Source organism: Suncus etruscus, chromosome 12 (assembly GCF_024139225.1).
Source record: "Suncus etruscus isolate mSunEtr1 chromosome 12, mSunEtr1.pri.cur, whole genome shotgun sequence".
In the NCBI taxonomy this organism is placed as follows: Eukaryota; Metazoa; Chordata; class Mammalia; order Eulipotyphla; family Soricidae; genus Suncus; species Suncus etruscus.
Window position 1 is genome coordinate 11,753,957 of NC_064859.1, and position 17,991 is coordinate 11,771,947.

At 45.9% G+C, this 17,991-nt stretch overlaps 1 protein-coding gene across 2 annotated transcripts in view; it reads left to right on the forward strand.

Moving 5' to 3' along the window:
- PRKCE (protein kinase C epsilon) overlaps positions 1-17,991 on the forward strand; it is a 468,053-nt gene that overhangs the window by 302,539 nt on the left and 147,523 nt on the right. For both annotated transcript variants that reach the window (XM_049784348.1, XM_049784347.1), the window contains exons 8-10: positions 1,455-1,551; positions 4,313-4,515; positions 7,009-7,182. In XM_049784348.1, the coding sequence (XP_049640305.1) occupies positions 1,455-1,551; positions 4,313-4,515; positions 7,009-7,182 (474 nt within the window). The remainder of the gene's footprint in view (positions 1-1,454; positions 1,552-4,312; positions 4,516-7,008; positions 7,183-17,991) is intronic.

Genomic DNA, 17,991 nt, shown 5'->3' on the forward strand with positions numbered 1-17,991 from the left:
GCAGCATGAACAAATAACCCAGGAGAATTGGGTTGAACCATTTGTGAACTCTTAGAGAAAGATTTTGTGAGGTAGAGGTAGAAGAGGTTCTTTACCTGCTAGATGTCCATGGAGATAGAAGTTATTTATTATCCAGAACCAGGCTAGGTCTATTTACATGGCCTAGAAGCCATTAGCCAAGATCTGGGGAGTTCCATGGACACAGGCATGGAAATATAGACAACAGAACTTGTGTCCTGAGGTTTCTATGGGGCTTCTGATGCAAAATAATGTAAAAATAGAAAGGAGCTAGGTGGTAACTCAGGTGACTATGAGAAGGTGGGAGAGACATGCTGTGACTGGAAGTGGGAAGGGCTCTGTAGGAGCCTTGGAGTTGCCTGCCTTGACTCCTATCCCGTAGCTGTGTGAGCATCTTGAGAAATCACATGCACATCCTGGTAGAGACAGAGAGTGACAGGCAAATGCTAGTCATCTGTCTCACCAAATCTCTGCCTGTAACAAGACCATCAACAGGCTGGAGAGAGAGCACAGAGTGGAGGTTTTCACCATGTGTACCGCTGACTTTGGTTGGATTCCCAGCACAGCATAAATTATCCACTAAGCACAGAGCCAGGAGTAAGCCCTGGCACCTCTGGGTGTTTATAAAATATAAACTCTTTATAAAGTTTATAAAGTATAAAGTTTATAAAAATATAAACTCTTTTTATACTTTTATATTCCTTTGCTGGTATCCTATTGAAGTTTGCTAGAATATTCTGTTTACATTATCATTTTAGAGTCAACCAACTTTTCAGGGGGAAGGCCACTCGGGCTCCCCACCACCAGAAGGATGGTGGGCTCAGAGGCTTGGAGGCTGTGTGGTGTCAGGGATAGAACCCACAGTTCTCTGCATGCCAGGGATGTGCCTTCTTCCCCCTTGGACTCACTCCCAGACCTACAATAAATAAGTTAGTTCTTTAAAAAATAAAATAAAATTCATCATCACATAGTAAGTTACCTCTGAAAGCCACTGCTCAGTGCAGGAACAGACCATGTACTGGAGAGGATGTGGCCCTCAGGGAGTGCATTGTCTTGAGCAAGAGGCAAGCCCTTCACGGGGTGTTCCAGATGATAACCGGATCAGTCACATGACCATTACAGATCAGAATCCAGTTACTGTAAATGAAGTTATATGTCTTGCTTAGACAGGCCAGGGAACTTTGGTTAGAGAATTGCCCCAGCTTAGGGAGGCCAGCTGTACTTGGGCAGAATGAAAATGGAATCAGTAGGAGTGGCTTGTTTTCCTCCCTCTTGTTGGCAGTGAAGCCAGAGTCTGCCTTGGTAATGCCAATTCCACAAGTGCCGCTTTGCCTCGGGGGTGCCCATGGCTCAGCTTTGTGGAGGGCCCTGACCCTGACCTCAGGAAGCCCTCCTTTCTCACTCTCACTCACTGCCTTCTCTCTCCCTCGCTCTAGCTCATTGCTGGCACTGAGTCCCCGCAGATGGCTTCTGGCAACTCCCCGACTGAGGAAGATCGATCCAAGTCTGCACCCACCTCACCTTGTGACCAGGGTGAGAGTTTCCGATGGGCTATTTTCCTGGAACTGAGCTGTGGAAAGGACCAGGAGCTGAGGCCTCATCCTTGCCTGGTCTGTTAGCAGGAGAAGAAGCTGGTTTGGAAGCTCAAAGTCAGGCTACTTCTGATGCCTGAGCTGTGCTTTTTCTCCAGAGCTTCCTGGGGACTCTGTAGCTGCTTTTTATCCTCCCAGAACAGGGAAAAGAAAGGCATGAGCCCAGCTCCTCTTCTTTAACCTCCTTCCCTGGTGCAGTCCCTTTTCTGCTCTCTATCCCAGTATCTGCTCCCTGGTCTTGCAGAGCCACTTCATGGATTTGAACCTCAATATGAGGTTTATTTTGCCTCTCCATGCCCCTATCAGCCAGCATGGAACTGTTGGGTATGGGGACAGGAAGACATGACTAGAGAAGGGACTGGGAACAGGGAGTAGCAGGCCAGCTCTGACACCAACCTGGGCTCCACCCCAGAACTGGCCTTGCCTCCCTGTAAAAGTCATCAGAGTGTCCTGTTTTCTAGGTATCCAGGAATCCTGAGGCTCAGGAGCAACATTTAAGATGTGCTCTGGGGGGTCAGGAAAGACATGACCTGGAAGGGAATCTGTCTCCGCAGAGCCACCTTAGGAGTCACAGCACAGCACCAGAGCTTGGGTTCTCAGCAGCCCCTTCTGCATTTAGTGTCCTATTGGTGCTCAGTACACCACATTGTTGCTGCACCAGACTGGCCCTGTTTGCACTCATGGTCAGCAGCCCTGAGGGAACTGCAGTTCTTGTACCTCGGACCCTTCAGCTGGGCTTTGACCTCCAGGACCTCCCTGGATCCCTGTTGTTGTCCATGTTCTACCAGGGTGCAAATCGGAAGGTCCCAGCTATAAATTAATTTGTCTAAGGTTGGAATGGAGACAGTGGTCAGGGCCAGATAGCCCTCCTGACTCAAGGACTATGCCATCAGCTCTATGCCATCAGCCCTCTCTGAGGCAAGGGATGTCATTTTTGTGACCCAGGAGTCAAGCAAACAACTGCAGAGGCCAAGAGCCCATCCTGAGGCACTCAGAGAATGCCTGAATTGTTCTTTATGCTGTTCTAGCTGGATTCTTTGCCCCTTTGGACTCTGTTTCTGTCAAGAGCCATTTGACCCAGGAAGTCACTAAGTCAAATAAGGCATCCTACTGGGGTCTCCTGACCTGGAGGTGTGAAAACTCAGATTAGTGAGGGTATTTTCCTCTTTCCTTTTATAGCTGAGACAAGGTCTTATGATAAAGGAAGCCCAGGATAATGGGGGGACCAGGAATTCTAAGCCTGACCCTCCCACATTGCTCCTCCTGGTCACGGCTGGTTGGGGTCCCTCTCGGGACCCCATCTTCCCTGTCCTAGGCAGGTTCTAGTCTTAGCAGCTAAGGGAGCTCCAGGATACAGAGTTCTCTCTCAGCAGAACATGGCATCATTATGCAGCAGAAATAAGATGTTGTTTCTCTTAGTTCATTCTAAGTATGCTTAGAAAAGCATTTACTCCAACTTGAGTATCTCCAACTGTCTATGTTCTGTAATTCAAAATTCACTTCGAGATTATTATCTCTGACTTGATGATAGGAAAGTATTGACTCTGTCTGCTCAGGCCGCTTCTCTTTTCTCTGACCCCAAATCTCACAGGAACCAAACTCCAGCTCCAAGATGAATTCCTAGAGCGAGCGAGAGCTCATGAGCTTCAGGCAGAATAACAGAGCCAAGTCCCCTTGAAGTCTAGTTACACTCCCACCTTCTTTCCAAGGATTAATAGTCTCACTCCTTTTGTGATTTGGGGTACTCCGGAGTGTCTTTTAACATCAGACATGCCCCCTCTACACCAAAGAGTATATGTTGGTGAATGAATAGCAACAGAAAAGCTTCCTCAAACATAAAAGGTCAAAGGATCCTGCATTTTTATCACCCCTGGCTAATTCAGGCCACATACTCTGGAGAGACACAAGACTGTCTCTGAGTTGTGAAATTGTAAGAAGAAATCCCTGCCCCATTGGAGATAAACCTGCAGCATGTCACCCTTGGAAAGCAATTCTTTTGTTAACGATAAGCCCGTTGCCCATTTTGTTCAATAACTTTGTATGAGTTGGGTATTTGCAGTAAGCCTGGCAGGAAGGCCAGGTAAAATCCTGTAGAAGGTAAATGCTCTCCAGTCCCAATAATGCAAATAAACAATCATCCCAGCAGTCATCCCTGGAATGGACATTTTCTTTTTGTAGTTGTGCTAATCTTCAAACAATCCAGTCCTGAGAGATTCTTCTTCCCTTTGAGACTCTGCAAGTTTTCAGAAATGACTAGGTTTCTTACACTATACCCAGATTATTGAAGAAGGGTAATAGATGAAGGAGGAGGTGGGGTCCTCTTACCAAGCTTTTGGCCGTGATGAATTTGCCCCTTCTTTGCATGCTAAGGGCCAGTTGTCATCAAATATCAATATGTCAAGTATTCCAACAATGGCCAGGAATATAGTTCAAGAATTCTAGGCATGTGTAAGATCCTGAGTTCGATCCCTGGCACTTCATGGCCCCAGAGCACTGAGGATACTCTGAGCACTGCTAGATATGGGCCCTATCATATCATTTATTTCTGTGTATTGAGCAAGTGAAGGAATGTGTAAAAATAAAATCAGCGTGGACTTGGTGCTATAATGAGCAAATAAAAAAGACATGTATCAAGGACTGTGTATCAAGTCATGAGAACTTATGCAGCATGAACTAATGCAACCTTTTATTCTTGTTCACAGAAATCAAAGAACTTGAAAACAACATCCGTAAAGCCTTGTCCTTTGACAACAGAGGGGAGGAGCATCGGGCAGCAGCATCTTCTGGCGACGGGCAGCTGGCAGGCCCTGGTGAGAACGGGGAAGTTCGGCAGGGCCAGGCCAAGCGCTTGGGCCTGGATGAATTCAACTTCATCAAGGTGTTGGGCAAAGGCAGCTTTGGCAAGGTTAGTGGCGTGGGGCGAATTGTTGGTTTTCTCTCCCCAGCTCGCGTGGTGCATCTTATACTGAGTGAACATTTCCACCTGCCTTTTGTTCCTTGCTTGCATCAGTGCCTGATCTCGAGCAGGAAGGCACTTGGAAGGCTGCTCGAATTGTCCAGGGGCTCGAGTGTGGTCACGGTGCCTCTTTGACATGCAGTTTCCCTCCAGTGTCAAATAGACATGACCAAATGACCAAATGACCATATGGCAGACATTGTCTAAAATGCCCTTGGCATGCCACTCAATAAGAGTAACAGTACTCTTTCTTTACATAGTGACCTATGAACCTCTTTTTGATTCAATATGAAAACTTTGAGAACAAACAATGGCCCCTTGGCCTTCAAGGGACAAACTTAGGCTCAAAACAAATCTTAGCATGTCCTGTTCTGGTGGCTTAAATGTCCTTCTCTCCCCTACCCCGCAACAATTCCCCTCCCTTCTCCCCTCCCGTTCTCTTCTCCCCTCCTTTCCCCTTTCATCCCCTCCCCTCCTCTCCCCTTCCCTCCCTTTTCCTTCCCTTCCCCTTCCCCCTTCCCTCCCCTCTCCTTCCTTCCCCCTCCCCTTCACTCCCTTTCCCTTTCCCTCCCCTTTCCTTCCCTCCCCCTCTGCTCCTTTTTCTTCCCCTTCCCCTCCCCTTCCCTTCTCTCCCCCCTCTCCTGTCCCCTTTCTTCCCCTTCCCCTCCCCTTCCTTCCCCTCCCTTCTTCTCCCCTTTCCCTTCTCTTCCCTTCCCTCTTCTCTTCCTCCTTTCTTTCCCTCTTCTCTTCCCCCCCTCACCTCCCCTTCCCTTCCTTTCTCTTCTTTCCCTCCCCTCCCCTCCCCTCCCTTTCCCTCTCCTCCCCTCCTCTTCCCTCTCCTTCCCCTCACTCCCCTCCCCTCCCCTCCCCTCCCCTCCCCTCCCCTCCCCTTCCCTTCCCTTCCCTTCCCTTCCCTTTCCTTCCCTTCCCCCCCCTTTCCTTCCCTTCACCCTTCCCTTTCCTTCTCCCATCTCCATCTTCCCTTCCCCCTTCTCTTCCCTTTACTTTCTTTTCCACACCCAGCTGTGATCGGGAGCTGTTCCTGATTCTGCCTCAGGAATGTGATCACTTTGACAGTGCTCAGGGGACCATGTGTGGCGTTGGGGGTTAAACTGGGGTCAGTGGAATGCAAGGCATGTGTTTTAACCCCTTTACTATCTCTCTGGCCTCACGTGTCTTACTTTGGATTTTAAATGCTATGCCTGACTTTTCTGGATTTAAAACTACTCTGCTTATATACTACTCATGGCATGAAAGTGAAAGTAATCATTTCATGTCTCGGACCTATATTGTATCAGGTGTGTGTGTATGAATGTGTGTGTGTGTGTGTGTGCTCAGTAGAACTTTCATAGTGATCAACAAACTTTCATTTTTCCCTGAAAGTTCCCAAGCATCACAGGGACAGCCCTGGAAACCCCCAGGAACTGCAAAGTGGCTTGAATGATCCCAAAGTACAGGGCCTAAGCAACATCACATTTCTGACCCTACAGTGAATGTCCTGTCTGCTTGACAGGTCCTGAGAGGGGCCCCAGACTTCTGAGAACCACTTGGGAATTGACTCCCCCACTAAAAAGATACTGTCAGGCTGGAAAGACAGTTCAAGTGGACAGTCACATACAGTCATAGACCCCTGCAGTTGGACCCTGGTACTATAGATCCCCAAGTTTCACTGGGCCTGGGCAACAAGCCTCAGGCCCTCAGTGCTAGGACTGGCCTCTATTTCACAGTTAAGCAATAGAGTAGAGAATACAGTGGGCAGAGCATTTGCCTTGCATGTTCCGGGCCCAGGTTCTATCCTAGGTCCTTGATGGTGAACCTATGGCGTGCGTGCCAACTGTGGCATGAGAAGGCCTTGCAGCTGGCATGCAGGAAGGTCCAAAATTAAGATATGTGGTGCACAGTGGTAGTCGAATGTGCCGTGTCTGCTTTGCAGCTCACCTGGCAACAGGGCCGGACTGACCATTGGGAGGACCGGGCATTGTGCTGCAGTTTGGGCACTCGGGCTCAAAAAGGTTAGCCATCACTGTCCTAGGTTCTAAAAGTGGGCTTCTGAACTTCTCTAAAAGTAATTGCTGGGCACTGATAGGTGTGGGGAGAAATAATAAAATGTAATAATTATAATTATTGTGTTTGATGGGTTATTTTTTTTCATTAGTTTAAAGCCAAGACACTGTTTTGGGACCAGAGAGATAGACCCTTGTACACACAGATCTAGGTTTGAGCCCTGGTACCCCCAGAGTTTCCCATACCTCAGTAGGAGAGTGATCCCTGAGTAAAGTACTAGGAATAAGCCCAGAGTATTGCCAGACGCTGCCCCCAAACCAGATAAGTCAACAAAAATAAAGTCAATACACTGTGTGTCTCATTGACAAGGTGTCCAGAAGCGTCACTGTGGACCTTCTTTCATTGCCTGCACTAACAGTGTGTTAGCGGTTCTTTCAGGTCATGCTGGCAGAGCTCAAAGGTAAAGATGAAGTGTATGCTGTGAAGGTCCTGAAGAAAGACGTCATCCTGCAGGATGATGATGTGGACTGCACCATGACGGAGAAGAGGATTTTGGCTCTGGCTCGGAAACACCCGTACCTAACCCAACTCTATTGCTGCTTCCAGACCAAGGTATGTTTGGAATTGAGCTGGTGGACTGCTCATTGAATTGAGCTGGTGGACCACTGTCCACATGTCTGATAGTGAGATTTGTTAAGAGATCAGTTTTAGGCTCTGGACATTCTTTTTCTTAAAGAAAAGAAAGCCTTGTAATGTGGAATGGGTGTCACCTTCAAAGAAAAACATCAGGGTCTATATGACCAGCATCATTTTTTTTAAAGGTCTGGAATTTTCCATGCAGGGTTGGGCTTTGAAGGAGTAGAGAACAATGGGACTCTGCAAATAGAGCTGGGCCAAGCTGCCTGGCTAAGCCCTGTGTTTACTCCTTGAGGAAACAACAGGGGTGTTCAGACCTTGCCCTGCTCGTAACTTGTGATCGCTAGGCAAGTATCTGACGTTTTACATTACCTCAAGCCAAGCTGACAGGAATAAGTGCATCCTGACTGTTCTAACGTGTGGTGGTTGGTGGTGTAGGAGGCCAAAAACACCAGCACATGCTTAAAATGCCACCGGCCACACAGAGAAGGTGGCATTTTCTAGCCTCACACAGGAGCCTAAGAACCAGGAGAGGGCAGCAAAGTAACAGATAATGAGTGTGGAGTCCAGCATTTTGGTTCCATCATGATGAAGAGGGAAGCCAATGTTCTTCATGAAGCTCTTATTCCTCCTCCTGTCCTGTCTTTTATTTTGGGGTGCTGGCTAAGTGGCCCATTGCCAAGAATGCCATCGGGGATCATGCCATGGCAGTTGTCAAATATAGGCCTCCCAAAAGGAAAGCATGTGCTTCAGCTCTTTGAATCATCTCTCTAGCCCAGAAGACTTTTCTTTGGTTTGTTTTGAGCCAAACCCTGTGGTGCTCAAGCCTGGTTTCTGACTTTCTTCTCAGGGATAACTTCAGGTGGGTCCAGGGAACCTTATGGGGTGCCTGGGATTCAACCAGGGTCAGTTGCATGCAAGGCAAACACCTACCCCTTGCACTATTGTTATGGCCTAAAAGGGTTTTTCTTTTACCCCATCATCTCTTCTACTCTTCTTTTCACACCCTGGAGAAAGTCAGGCACCAGAGACATAACAGTCTTGTGTTTATAGTCATTTTGTAATGGCCAAGCCGACTTAGTTTTTGGCCTGCTGGGCCTTGCTCCAAGGTCATGTTGCTACCCTCCTATGGAGGTGTCAGTGGGTGTCTGTCCCTCATAACTCTTGGGGAACAAAGAAGTCAGATATGTTTTCTGTGTGGGAGCACTCAATGCTAATAGATGTCTCTGTGGATTTGTTTGTGGCAGGATATTAGCCAAACTGACATGGAGAAGCTGATGTCTGGCAGCTGGAGGGAAAGGTTAGGTTAGGAAAGGTCTTGTCTACACCTGAGACATTTCCTCACTTCTGTTTGAGTAATTGTCATGACAGTGATAGAACAGGCTTCACAGTCTCCCTTGGAAGAGCACCACATGCTCCGGTCCATCTGGTTTCTGTGTGGTCACATGCTACTTCTCAACTCAGACATGTCTGAGCACTCCTGGTGGTCTAGTGGTTAGTATTCGGTGCTCTCAACCTTGATCTCCACTTTCTAGTGATGGGAATCTTATAACATTTAATTATTTTTTGTTTTATTTTGGTTTGGTTTTGAGAGGCATGTCCAGAAGTGCTCAGTGCTTGCTCCTAAATCTGTGTTTAGGGATCACTTCTGGAGAGGCTTGGGGGCCAGAGGGGATGCCAAATGTGCAACTCAGTCAGCCATATTCATCACATGGACACTTTGGCGTCCACCATGAGGTCAGGTTATGACACAGGTCTGGTTCCTACTGCTCATCAAGTGACAGCATTCAAGTACTTTGAGAGTGAATGAGTTTTTTTTCCTACCAAACTTATATACCCTTGGCTCATGTGTTCTGACCCTCCATGCAGGATTCTGGAAGGGAAAAAGTAATGGAATCATTGTGTAAAGGCTCAGACTGGCTAGTTAAGCCAATGACTTTCATTTCTGTCAAATACAAATCTAAAGGAGGAATAGAGAGATAGTACAGTGAGTCAGGCACTTGCTTTGCACTACACTGATTCAGGTTTGATCCCTAGGACCTCATAGGTTGCCCTGAGCCTGCCAGGAGAGATCCCTGGACACAGCGAGAAATAAGCCCTGAGCACGTCCAAGTGTACCCACTAAAAAACAAACAAACAAAAAGAAACAACACAGATAACAGATTTTATTTTGTGTTGTGGGCTACTTGGGGTATAAGAGTATCCTGAAAGAACGAGGAAGACAGCAAAATTCTAATGAAGCACACAGCATATGGTAGGAAAGGGGATGGACCGCTCTGACTTCAGGTGAGATAAAGACCTGGTTCTCCTCAGGTATCACTCACAGCTCAGAACCCCCTATCCCCCAAGCAATTCTCACTTTATAAAGACATTATGCGCATCAGGACTAATATAACTACAGATAATTCAGGAGATTGTGCCTTCTTTTAATGTGAATGTGAAATTAACATGGAAAAAATTACATTTAAAATTTTTACATTTCCAGATAATATTTAAATGACTGGTGTTGAACAGCAACTTGTATTGTTTAGTGTCTTCATTCAGAACACTTGATTTGATTTGACCTATTATTTGGATGAATATTACAAGTATTGATTTAGCATAGATGATGTGCTAATCGCTGTTAGATGTGGGGCTACAACGCTCAAAACATGGCAAACGATTGCCCAGTGGGAGCTGGACATACAGAAAGTATGTTTGACACATGCTGGCTTGTGAGCCATGTAGGTGAACCACTTGGAACTCTCGAAGACACTTGGGAAGGCTCGCTGGAAGAGGCGGAATGTAAGTTGGGTAGCACTTGAAAGAGAGTAAGACCAAAAGATGACTGATAAATGTAGAACCAATTACCAAATCTCATTTTCACAATCACTTTCCCAATACTAGAATTCCAGACTTATTCTCTGTCTTGCTTCTTCTAAGAATAGGCCTTGGCTGACCAACAATAGTAGGAGAGGGAGAAAGGTGGGGCATTGAGCTGTTCCACAAGGAGATTCCTACATGTGCTGGTGGATGTGAAGCTACAGAATGGCTGAAGGGGCTGGTAACACTATGTCTTCCTGTCCCCTTGCTGGTGTACCCTTCCAGACTCTCTCTGGTCTTCATTGAAGTCCAGGCTGAGAATGGGGGGATGGAAAGTGAGCTCAGGAATTGCCCTTGGGCTTCCCTTCTAGCCACTGAAGACCCGGCCTAGGCCAGTCACTGGGTAGAAGGTTTGTTTTTGCTTGTGCGGCCTTACAGGAAATAACATTTCTCAGGTATTTTTAGCCTCTGATGTGATCCCTATTGTGAAATCCTGCCCTTCCAACTGGATCCCACAAAGCCCGCCTTGAATTCTTTCATCCACGATTTTTGTCCTCTTGAAGGAAGGTTCCTTTCCCTGCTATTGGTCCCCATCCTCCACCCATGGGCATTTCCGGTGCAGCCTGAGAAGCCAAATCCTGGGGGGCTTTGCCTGCTGCGGGAGCTGCTGTGAAGGCAGAGTGGAGGGGTGGACGCCAAGAGAATCTCCCTCGCTGCCCTGGGGGAAATGCAGAATGGAAAAATCCTTAAAAAGCAACAGAAGACATTTTCCAAGCGAGCTTGAATCGCCTGAGAGAGCATGGGGTGAGAACTGCTGGGGATTGCTGACAGCGGAGGGGACCGTTGTCATTTCAGGAACCCTGGATTTATTTGGACTATTAACACTGAGAAATAGCAAACATGGAAGCAAAAATAAAAAGTGATAAATTAGTCCCTATGTAGATATTTTCTTTGGGGGGCTGGGAGTAGCCTCCCAAGAAGTACATAGGGGCCTTTGAGGGTACTCCTTGGGGGCACTCAGTCGACTCTCCAGATGGTTCTGCACAAAACCCCCTAGATTAACCACACTGCTGCTGGAATGTCACCCAGAGTCATTTGAGAAGAGGGTTGTTCCAGGGCCCCTGACCATCAGTATGCTTGACCATAAAACATTTCGAATGGAAATCTCCTTGGTGATTTTAAGCAGAGTTCAGTAAACTAAGGTTCTTTGTTGAAGGGACAGATAGAGCTTGGTTGGAACTGATATGAGAGAAATCAGACACTTGCAAACCACATCCCCTGATTGCCTAAACCATTGGTTCTTGGTGTGAAGACCCTAAGTGAAATTCCCTTTAACTGGCCAGCAGAGACCTCGCAGAGAAGACTACTGTGGCCACAATGAGATTCTGAGGCCCTGGAGTATGTGTGTGTTGGGGTATGTGTAGAGGCTGTTTCTGTGGTGCAGGTCAGTGGTGCCCCAGGTCTGAGAAAGCCAAGATCCTGGTGTTTAGTATCAAGGAGGACAGCCTGACTCAGGCCTTGCAGTCTAACTGGATCTGTTTTGCGTGTTGGAACAAAAGATTGCACTGTCTGTATATGTTTCTCTGCCTTGGAGACAGAAAGGCTGAGCCTGTTGGATTTTATCCCCTATTCGCTGCTCCCTCTTTGCTTCTAAGTAAACTTTGCATTTATATATAAGCCATTGACTTTGACTTTGGTTTTATTATTTTATTTGTGTTTTGATTTGTGTTGCTTTGAAAAATGCTTTTGCCTTGACCAGAAAGGTAACTTATGGGGCTGGAGTGCAAGTTTTGCTTATGGAACGAGGTTCAATACCTAGCCCTGTGTGTTCTCTGAATTCTGAGCTAGAAAGAAAGGAGGCTCTGATGTAGCCAACCTGGGTTCTTCAATCCCCAGCACTGAACCCCACTAGGAGTGATCTCTGGGTGCAGAGCCTGGAGTAAGTCTTGAGCACAGTTGGCTGGACCCTATCCAACCAAAAAAAACTTTAAAAAGGCCCATTGCTGAGAATTCAACAGAGGTGAAATTTGGGGAGCAGATCTAATAATCAATTTCTTATCGCTCTTAATTGACTGAATAAGCTTCAGGCTTGCCTGTAATACACAATATCTTTGACCACCCTGGGTCTCCAAAGGTTTTGCACACCAGAGAGATACAGAGGAGGCCAAATAAAGGTGAGGTGATGTCACACTGATGACAAGGAAGTTTATCCTAAGAATCTGCTTTGTGTCCTCACCTTATCAGGAGCCTTGGGGAGATAACAAGGCCTGGGACTCAAGTTCAGGTGAGATGACAGAATATATGTTAGGCAGTGACACAGTAAAGAGGGTCTGAGGCGAGGAGGAAGGAAAGACACTTCCTGAGTGAGCATCTGTTCTGCTCTGTGCAAGCCCATGCAAGAACCAGTTTCCCAATTTATCTACAAGCCCTGTGGGATGGAGATTGTCCCCTTAGCCCATTCTTTGTTAAGTTATGGAGGCTTAATATTAGTGAGGCTTGGTCATGCAGAGCTAAGTGCAAAGTTTGGGGTTTAGTCACCAGCTCCCGGCTTTCTCTACTGGTACTAGAATGTGGAAAAGGAGAGGACACAGAGGGGAGAACTACTGGAGGGTTTCAGGTACGAGAGATGTGCAGAAATGTTTCCCTGTTTTAGAGGCTCCATGCTACAACTATTTCATGACAATGGAGGTGCATAGTGGTTGTGAGAAGGAAGATGACATCATCAGGAGGTGATGTGGTGTAGCACAGTCTCAGAAAAAGTTTGGACTTGTCCTGGAAGATTCCTGGAAGGAACCTGTGAACATACCATGAAACAGCTCTGTGGGTTGATGTCAAAGGGAAGAGGATTAAAGGGCACTGGTGGGGGAGATATTTCAGTGACCAGCTGCAAAGGAGGTGAACAGAGGGAAAACTTGTATCCAGTCCACTCTGCCAAGGAGGAGACCAGTCTCTTGGTGGAGAACCATGAACACCCTCTGAAGCCTCTAAAATATGTCAGTGTGAACTCTCAGCTGGTGGGAAATAGAGATTTAGATTGCTGCCAGTTGGGCTAAATGACCTCTCCACTTTTAAGGGATCATTTGCACACAGCTCAGTGAACATGTAAAGACTGAATTTAAATAAAGTTTCATCGTGAAACCTAAGCCCACAGTATATGTTACCTCAAACCCACACCCCACAAGGCCAGTTTCCTCTAGGTTGACCCAGGACTCCATCTCACTTTCTTCCCCCCTCGTGCTATTCATTGGATTTCAGAATTTACTTTTTAGTCATGTGCCTATTTTTTAGATCCATATCGAATCCAGATAATAGACTGGGGTTGTTTTCCTGGTGGGGTATTGGTAGAGATATTTCTGCCTAGTCTGTTAGGTGATTTAGCTTAAGCAATGGCCTTTTCCTCATATAACCTGAACTTTTTGTTCCAGTGGTCTCAGAGAGTTCAGATAACCCTGCTTGGGCTTTGAAGAGCTTGCCAATCTGTGGGTACGTCCCGCCAGCTTATTTGTGCTCATGTTTGCCCTATTGATTTGTCGGGAGCAAGGAAACAAGAAAGAGGGTACCAAGAGGCAAGATACTCAGGGCCTTGCTCCGGCTTCTGCCGCTGGTGCCTGCCAAGATGTTTCTCTGGCATTGACTCCCTCACTCATTAAGGCCTGGGCAAACACACAGAGAGGAGGTGATAACAGGTTCTAGAGCACTGTTTGCCACTATTTCTGACTGTGGCCCTTTCCAACCTTCCCCCTGTCTTACCTGATGCTCTGACCCTCAATCTCATGTAGCATCCTCCATTTACCTGTTACTCTCCTGTGGCCTTGGGATAAAATCCTGGGATTTTCACACAGGGAGAAATGTGACTTTATAAAATTTCCAGTGAACTCTTGAAAAATTCCTATGAAGATATAACTTTTCGGCAACCACATGTGGGACCTTCACAGACTTTTTTGTGAATAACATGAGTAAGAAAAGAATAGTGATAAAATCAATAAGTGTGGATTAACGTTCCCCTTTCAAAGCTTAAATTAGCAAATTTTCCTCCCTCAATCAAAGCCGTTATGTTCATAGGACTATCATTCTATCATAGGGCTCCACATTCGGTTACTTTCAGCCACTCATGGTGCTAAAGAACAAGAATGAGTGAATGAAATATAAGTTCTTCTATATAAGCATCATTTCCAAGGCCAGAAATACATGCTCACATGCAGGAGACCTGGATCCAGATTCTAGTACTGCCAAAAATGTAAGATGAAATAAAATACCATTTCCAGACAGCATATGACAGCCACAATAACTATTCATTTTGTCTTAACCTGTTAATAGATGTGATATTCTTTCCTAATATTTCTAGAGATCCCAAGGTGGATTAAGAGCTTATCTATATGATAACCCCTTCTGACTAGGTGGTCACTGTTCATAAAACAACTGAGAAACATTAGAGATAGATATGCCCCTGGGATAGAACAGCTTTATAAGAAGACAACATGCATCACCTATCCCTGAACTTAGGTTTTCTCTTGTGCCAGCGATGGTCTTTTGACACTTGTATCCTCCAGAGGGTATCAAGAAAGACATAAGTGAGACCCAGGCCTTGTGCCAGAAGACTTATCAGTCTATCAAGAAGATGAATGATTTTTCATATCGTTTATGCCTTTTATCAAGAGCATTTCTTCTTGGATCTGGTTTGCAGAATTGAACGTAGTTAGCACTGTGACTGGTGAACACGAGAACACAGTTCTGCCTGCATGTCCTTGCAAGTCAAATCACTTGTCCTTCTCATTGCCTGACCTGGACTGTGACCTGGAGCCAGCCCAAGTGTGTCACCATGCTCTTGGCTTCTCCATGGCTGCTCAGAGAACATTTCTCATCCACAGAACAGCAGTTAGGGAGAAGACGGTTACATACTGAGACTGATTCCCCACTTGCAAAAGAAAAGGTCACTGGTTCCAGTAAAGAATAAAACCATTTTCCCTCGCCCTAGGTGCTGTCAGTGGGGACTGCTGTCATAGACTGTGAAAGGGTGAGAGAACCCTTGGGTGCTTTAGACAGCTGCTCCATGTCTTCAATTTCAAGGTTACCCTTTATGCATTAATAGCAGCAATAGCATGAATATATGTAGCACTCATTGTACATGAGGCTTAATATCCTGCTTTTTGCATTTATGGAATCATTTAATCCTCATATTAAGCCTCTGAGAGAAGACTATTGTCCAAAATAGAAGCTACACAGTAAAAAGTGGCAGACTCTAGATTCAAAGATAAGTATTGGCTTCTAGAAATTTCATTTTGCTGAATGGACAAAGAATATGAATCCTTTAGATCAATGAATTCCAGCTGAACTCCATGGAGACCCCGGTGCAAGTGGATGATGGTTGCTTTATACTGAGGTGACTGGACCACTTACATCTGTAACTCAGTCCAGTCAGAATAGCTGCTTGTGGATAATACTTTCTAAAGATAAGAGTTTCTCAATCTTTTCACAGCTGAGGCTCTCTTCTTACCTTGTTTTCTTCCTCCTAGTTGGTCTCCTTGTCTTGTGGCATGACCTCCCTCCCCCCAATTATGCAACTTTTACCTGTTGTCCTTTCAGAGTACCTTGAGAACTCACAAGAGGCCTCAGCCCTCGTAAGAAATTCTGTTTTAGAGGCCAGAACGGTGGCGCAAATGGTAAGGCATCTGCCTTGTGCGCGCTAGCCTAGGATGGACCGCAGTTCGATCCCCTGGTGACCCATATGGTTCCTCCAAGGCAGGAGCGATTTCTGAATGCATAGCCAGGAGTAACCCCTGAGTGTCACCAGCTGTGGCCCAAAAACAAAAACAAAAAGAAATTCTGTTTTAGACCATCAGAATTGTATTGGGTAAACAATGGCAGTAACACCGGATCTTTTTTCCTATGATGACAGTGATTTCTGCAAAAGTAATAGGAAGTCAAAACATCTGCTTTTGACCCCAGGAGACCTTTATATTTTGACCACTGTGTTCCAGGGATAGTGCCAGGAGAGGCATCGATGAAAAGGATTCTTGTCAGTCAAGCCCTGTGTTGTGGTCCCAAGTATAAATTAACTCACTTGTTGGGTCATTTCACTCAGGATCCATCAGCAGTGTGTAATCCATTTCATCTGGGACACTTGTGTACAGGTTGCTAAGAAACTAAGCTCTTTATTGTGGGCTGCACTTTGAGCCTAAGTGACACGGGGTGGTGACGGGTTTGTAGCCTGACTTTATTCTCAGAAAGACATTGAAGGTACAGGCTCATGTCGGGATGGGCAAGGTTGGAGGCAGTGAGTTTGGTCTCACTGTCTTCTCCTCATTAATTTACCCAGATCCATCTTGTTTTTCTATTACTAACTTAAATACCACCTCCTGTGTCAATCACTCATTTTGAAGACTCTAGTTTCACCAGTGTTAATGCTAAAGACATACATATATGAGCAGATTAAACATATTGCCAGTCATACTGAACATCTCCCATAGTCCAATTCACTCAGTGGGGCTGGAGAGATAGTGTAGGAGGTAAAACTGACTGTAGTTTGAATCTCCCTCAACACCACCTATGTTCTTCCAAGAACCACCCAGGATTGCTCTTGAGCACAGAGCTAGAAATAACCCCTGAGCACCACCAGGTGTATCCTAACTCCTTCCTCTTCACAAGGCAGAGGGGCAGGAAATAAAAAATTTTAATTCACCACCCAGAGTTTGTTTCTCTTGGGAGAATTTGTTTGAACTACAGTGAGTATTTCTTGCTGTACACCGTTTGGAAATGTGCTTTACAAAGAAGCAGAAGTTGGAATACTAGATGAAACTTGAAAATAAATTTCAACTCTAGCAACAAAAATTACATAATAGGCACCATTGTACACCACACAGAAGCCAGCTCCTTCTAGAAAATGTTACCAAACACTAGCATAGACACTTTGGTGTGTTGGTAAGATGCATCTGGGTTTTGGATGGAGACGCTGGTTTGTAGAGGTGTGAAGTGTTCACTAAAATCTGAGAACTCCCACAGAGAGCCGAGGAGGATCCACATGAGCTATGTCAGAGACCTAGGACTTAACCTTGGTCGGGAGAACCTTCTGTCTTGGCAAGAATCAGCCAGCTAGTATTTCTGATAAGGCTTGACTTGTCTTAGCTTAGTGCCAATATACCAGGGACAGAAAAAGACACAATTCTTGTTCTGAGGATTTTTAGTTCTAGGAGGTAGAACTAGCACAGAGGGACCAGAAAGTGAAGAAGGATTCTGTGTGGAAGGGAAGGTGGAGAAATGCTCAGAAAGTCTGAAAAAGTTTGAGAAAGAGGAGAGCTAGAGAGAAAGGGTAGAATTTCAAGAATAGGTCTGCAGACTGGTGGGGCCTTTTCTGATGCATGGAGAACTATCCACAGCCATGAGGGCCAATAGGACAATCTTCAAGAACAGTGGTGCATATCCCCCAGAATTCAGGGGTTACCTTTGTGTGAGGTAGGTCTAGATGTTTAATCAGAGTCCTCATGGCACTGGCCCAGTGTCTGTGTCTATTGCTTTAAACCACAGTAACTATGGTGGGCTCAGGAACCAGCCTATAAGGCTATAGAAATGCATCAATGGGCTGAGGGCATACAGCAGGCCTGGGTTTCATCCCCAACACTACCTGATCTTTGTACACTGCTGGGGATGAGCTCTAGCATAGAGCCAGAATGGATACAGGAACAATGCTGGTGTGAGCCCAAACTGAAGACATACATTGCTCTGGCAGTCTTGGTAGATACGGGAAATCAGTACTATTACCATGAGGAGACCACAGAAAGGAAAAATCTGCATTCTTTCCAAAGGATGGTGTCAAATGATGGCTAGATGCTTCTAACTCCAAAGGTGTGTGAATTCTAAGATTTTATGTCCCTAAGAGAATGGATGTGGTTAATTCTTTGAGCCGTCAGTCAATTCCTGGACCATGAAGGCACTGAGTTAAGTGTAAGATGCAGACATTCAGGTGTTCTTTCCTCTTCTGTGGGATGT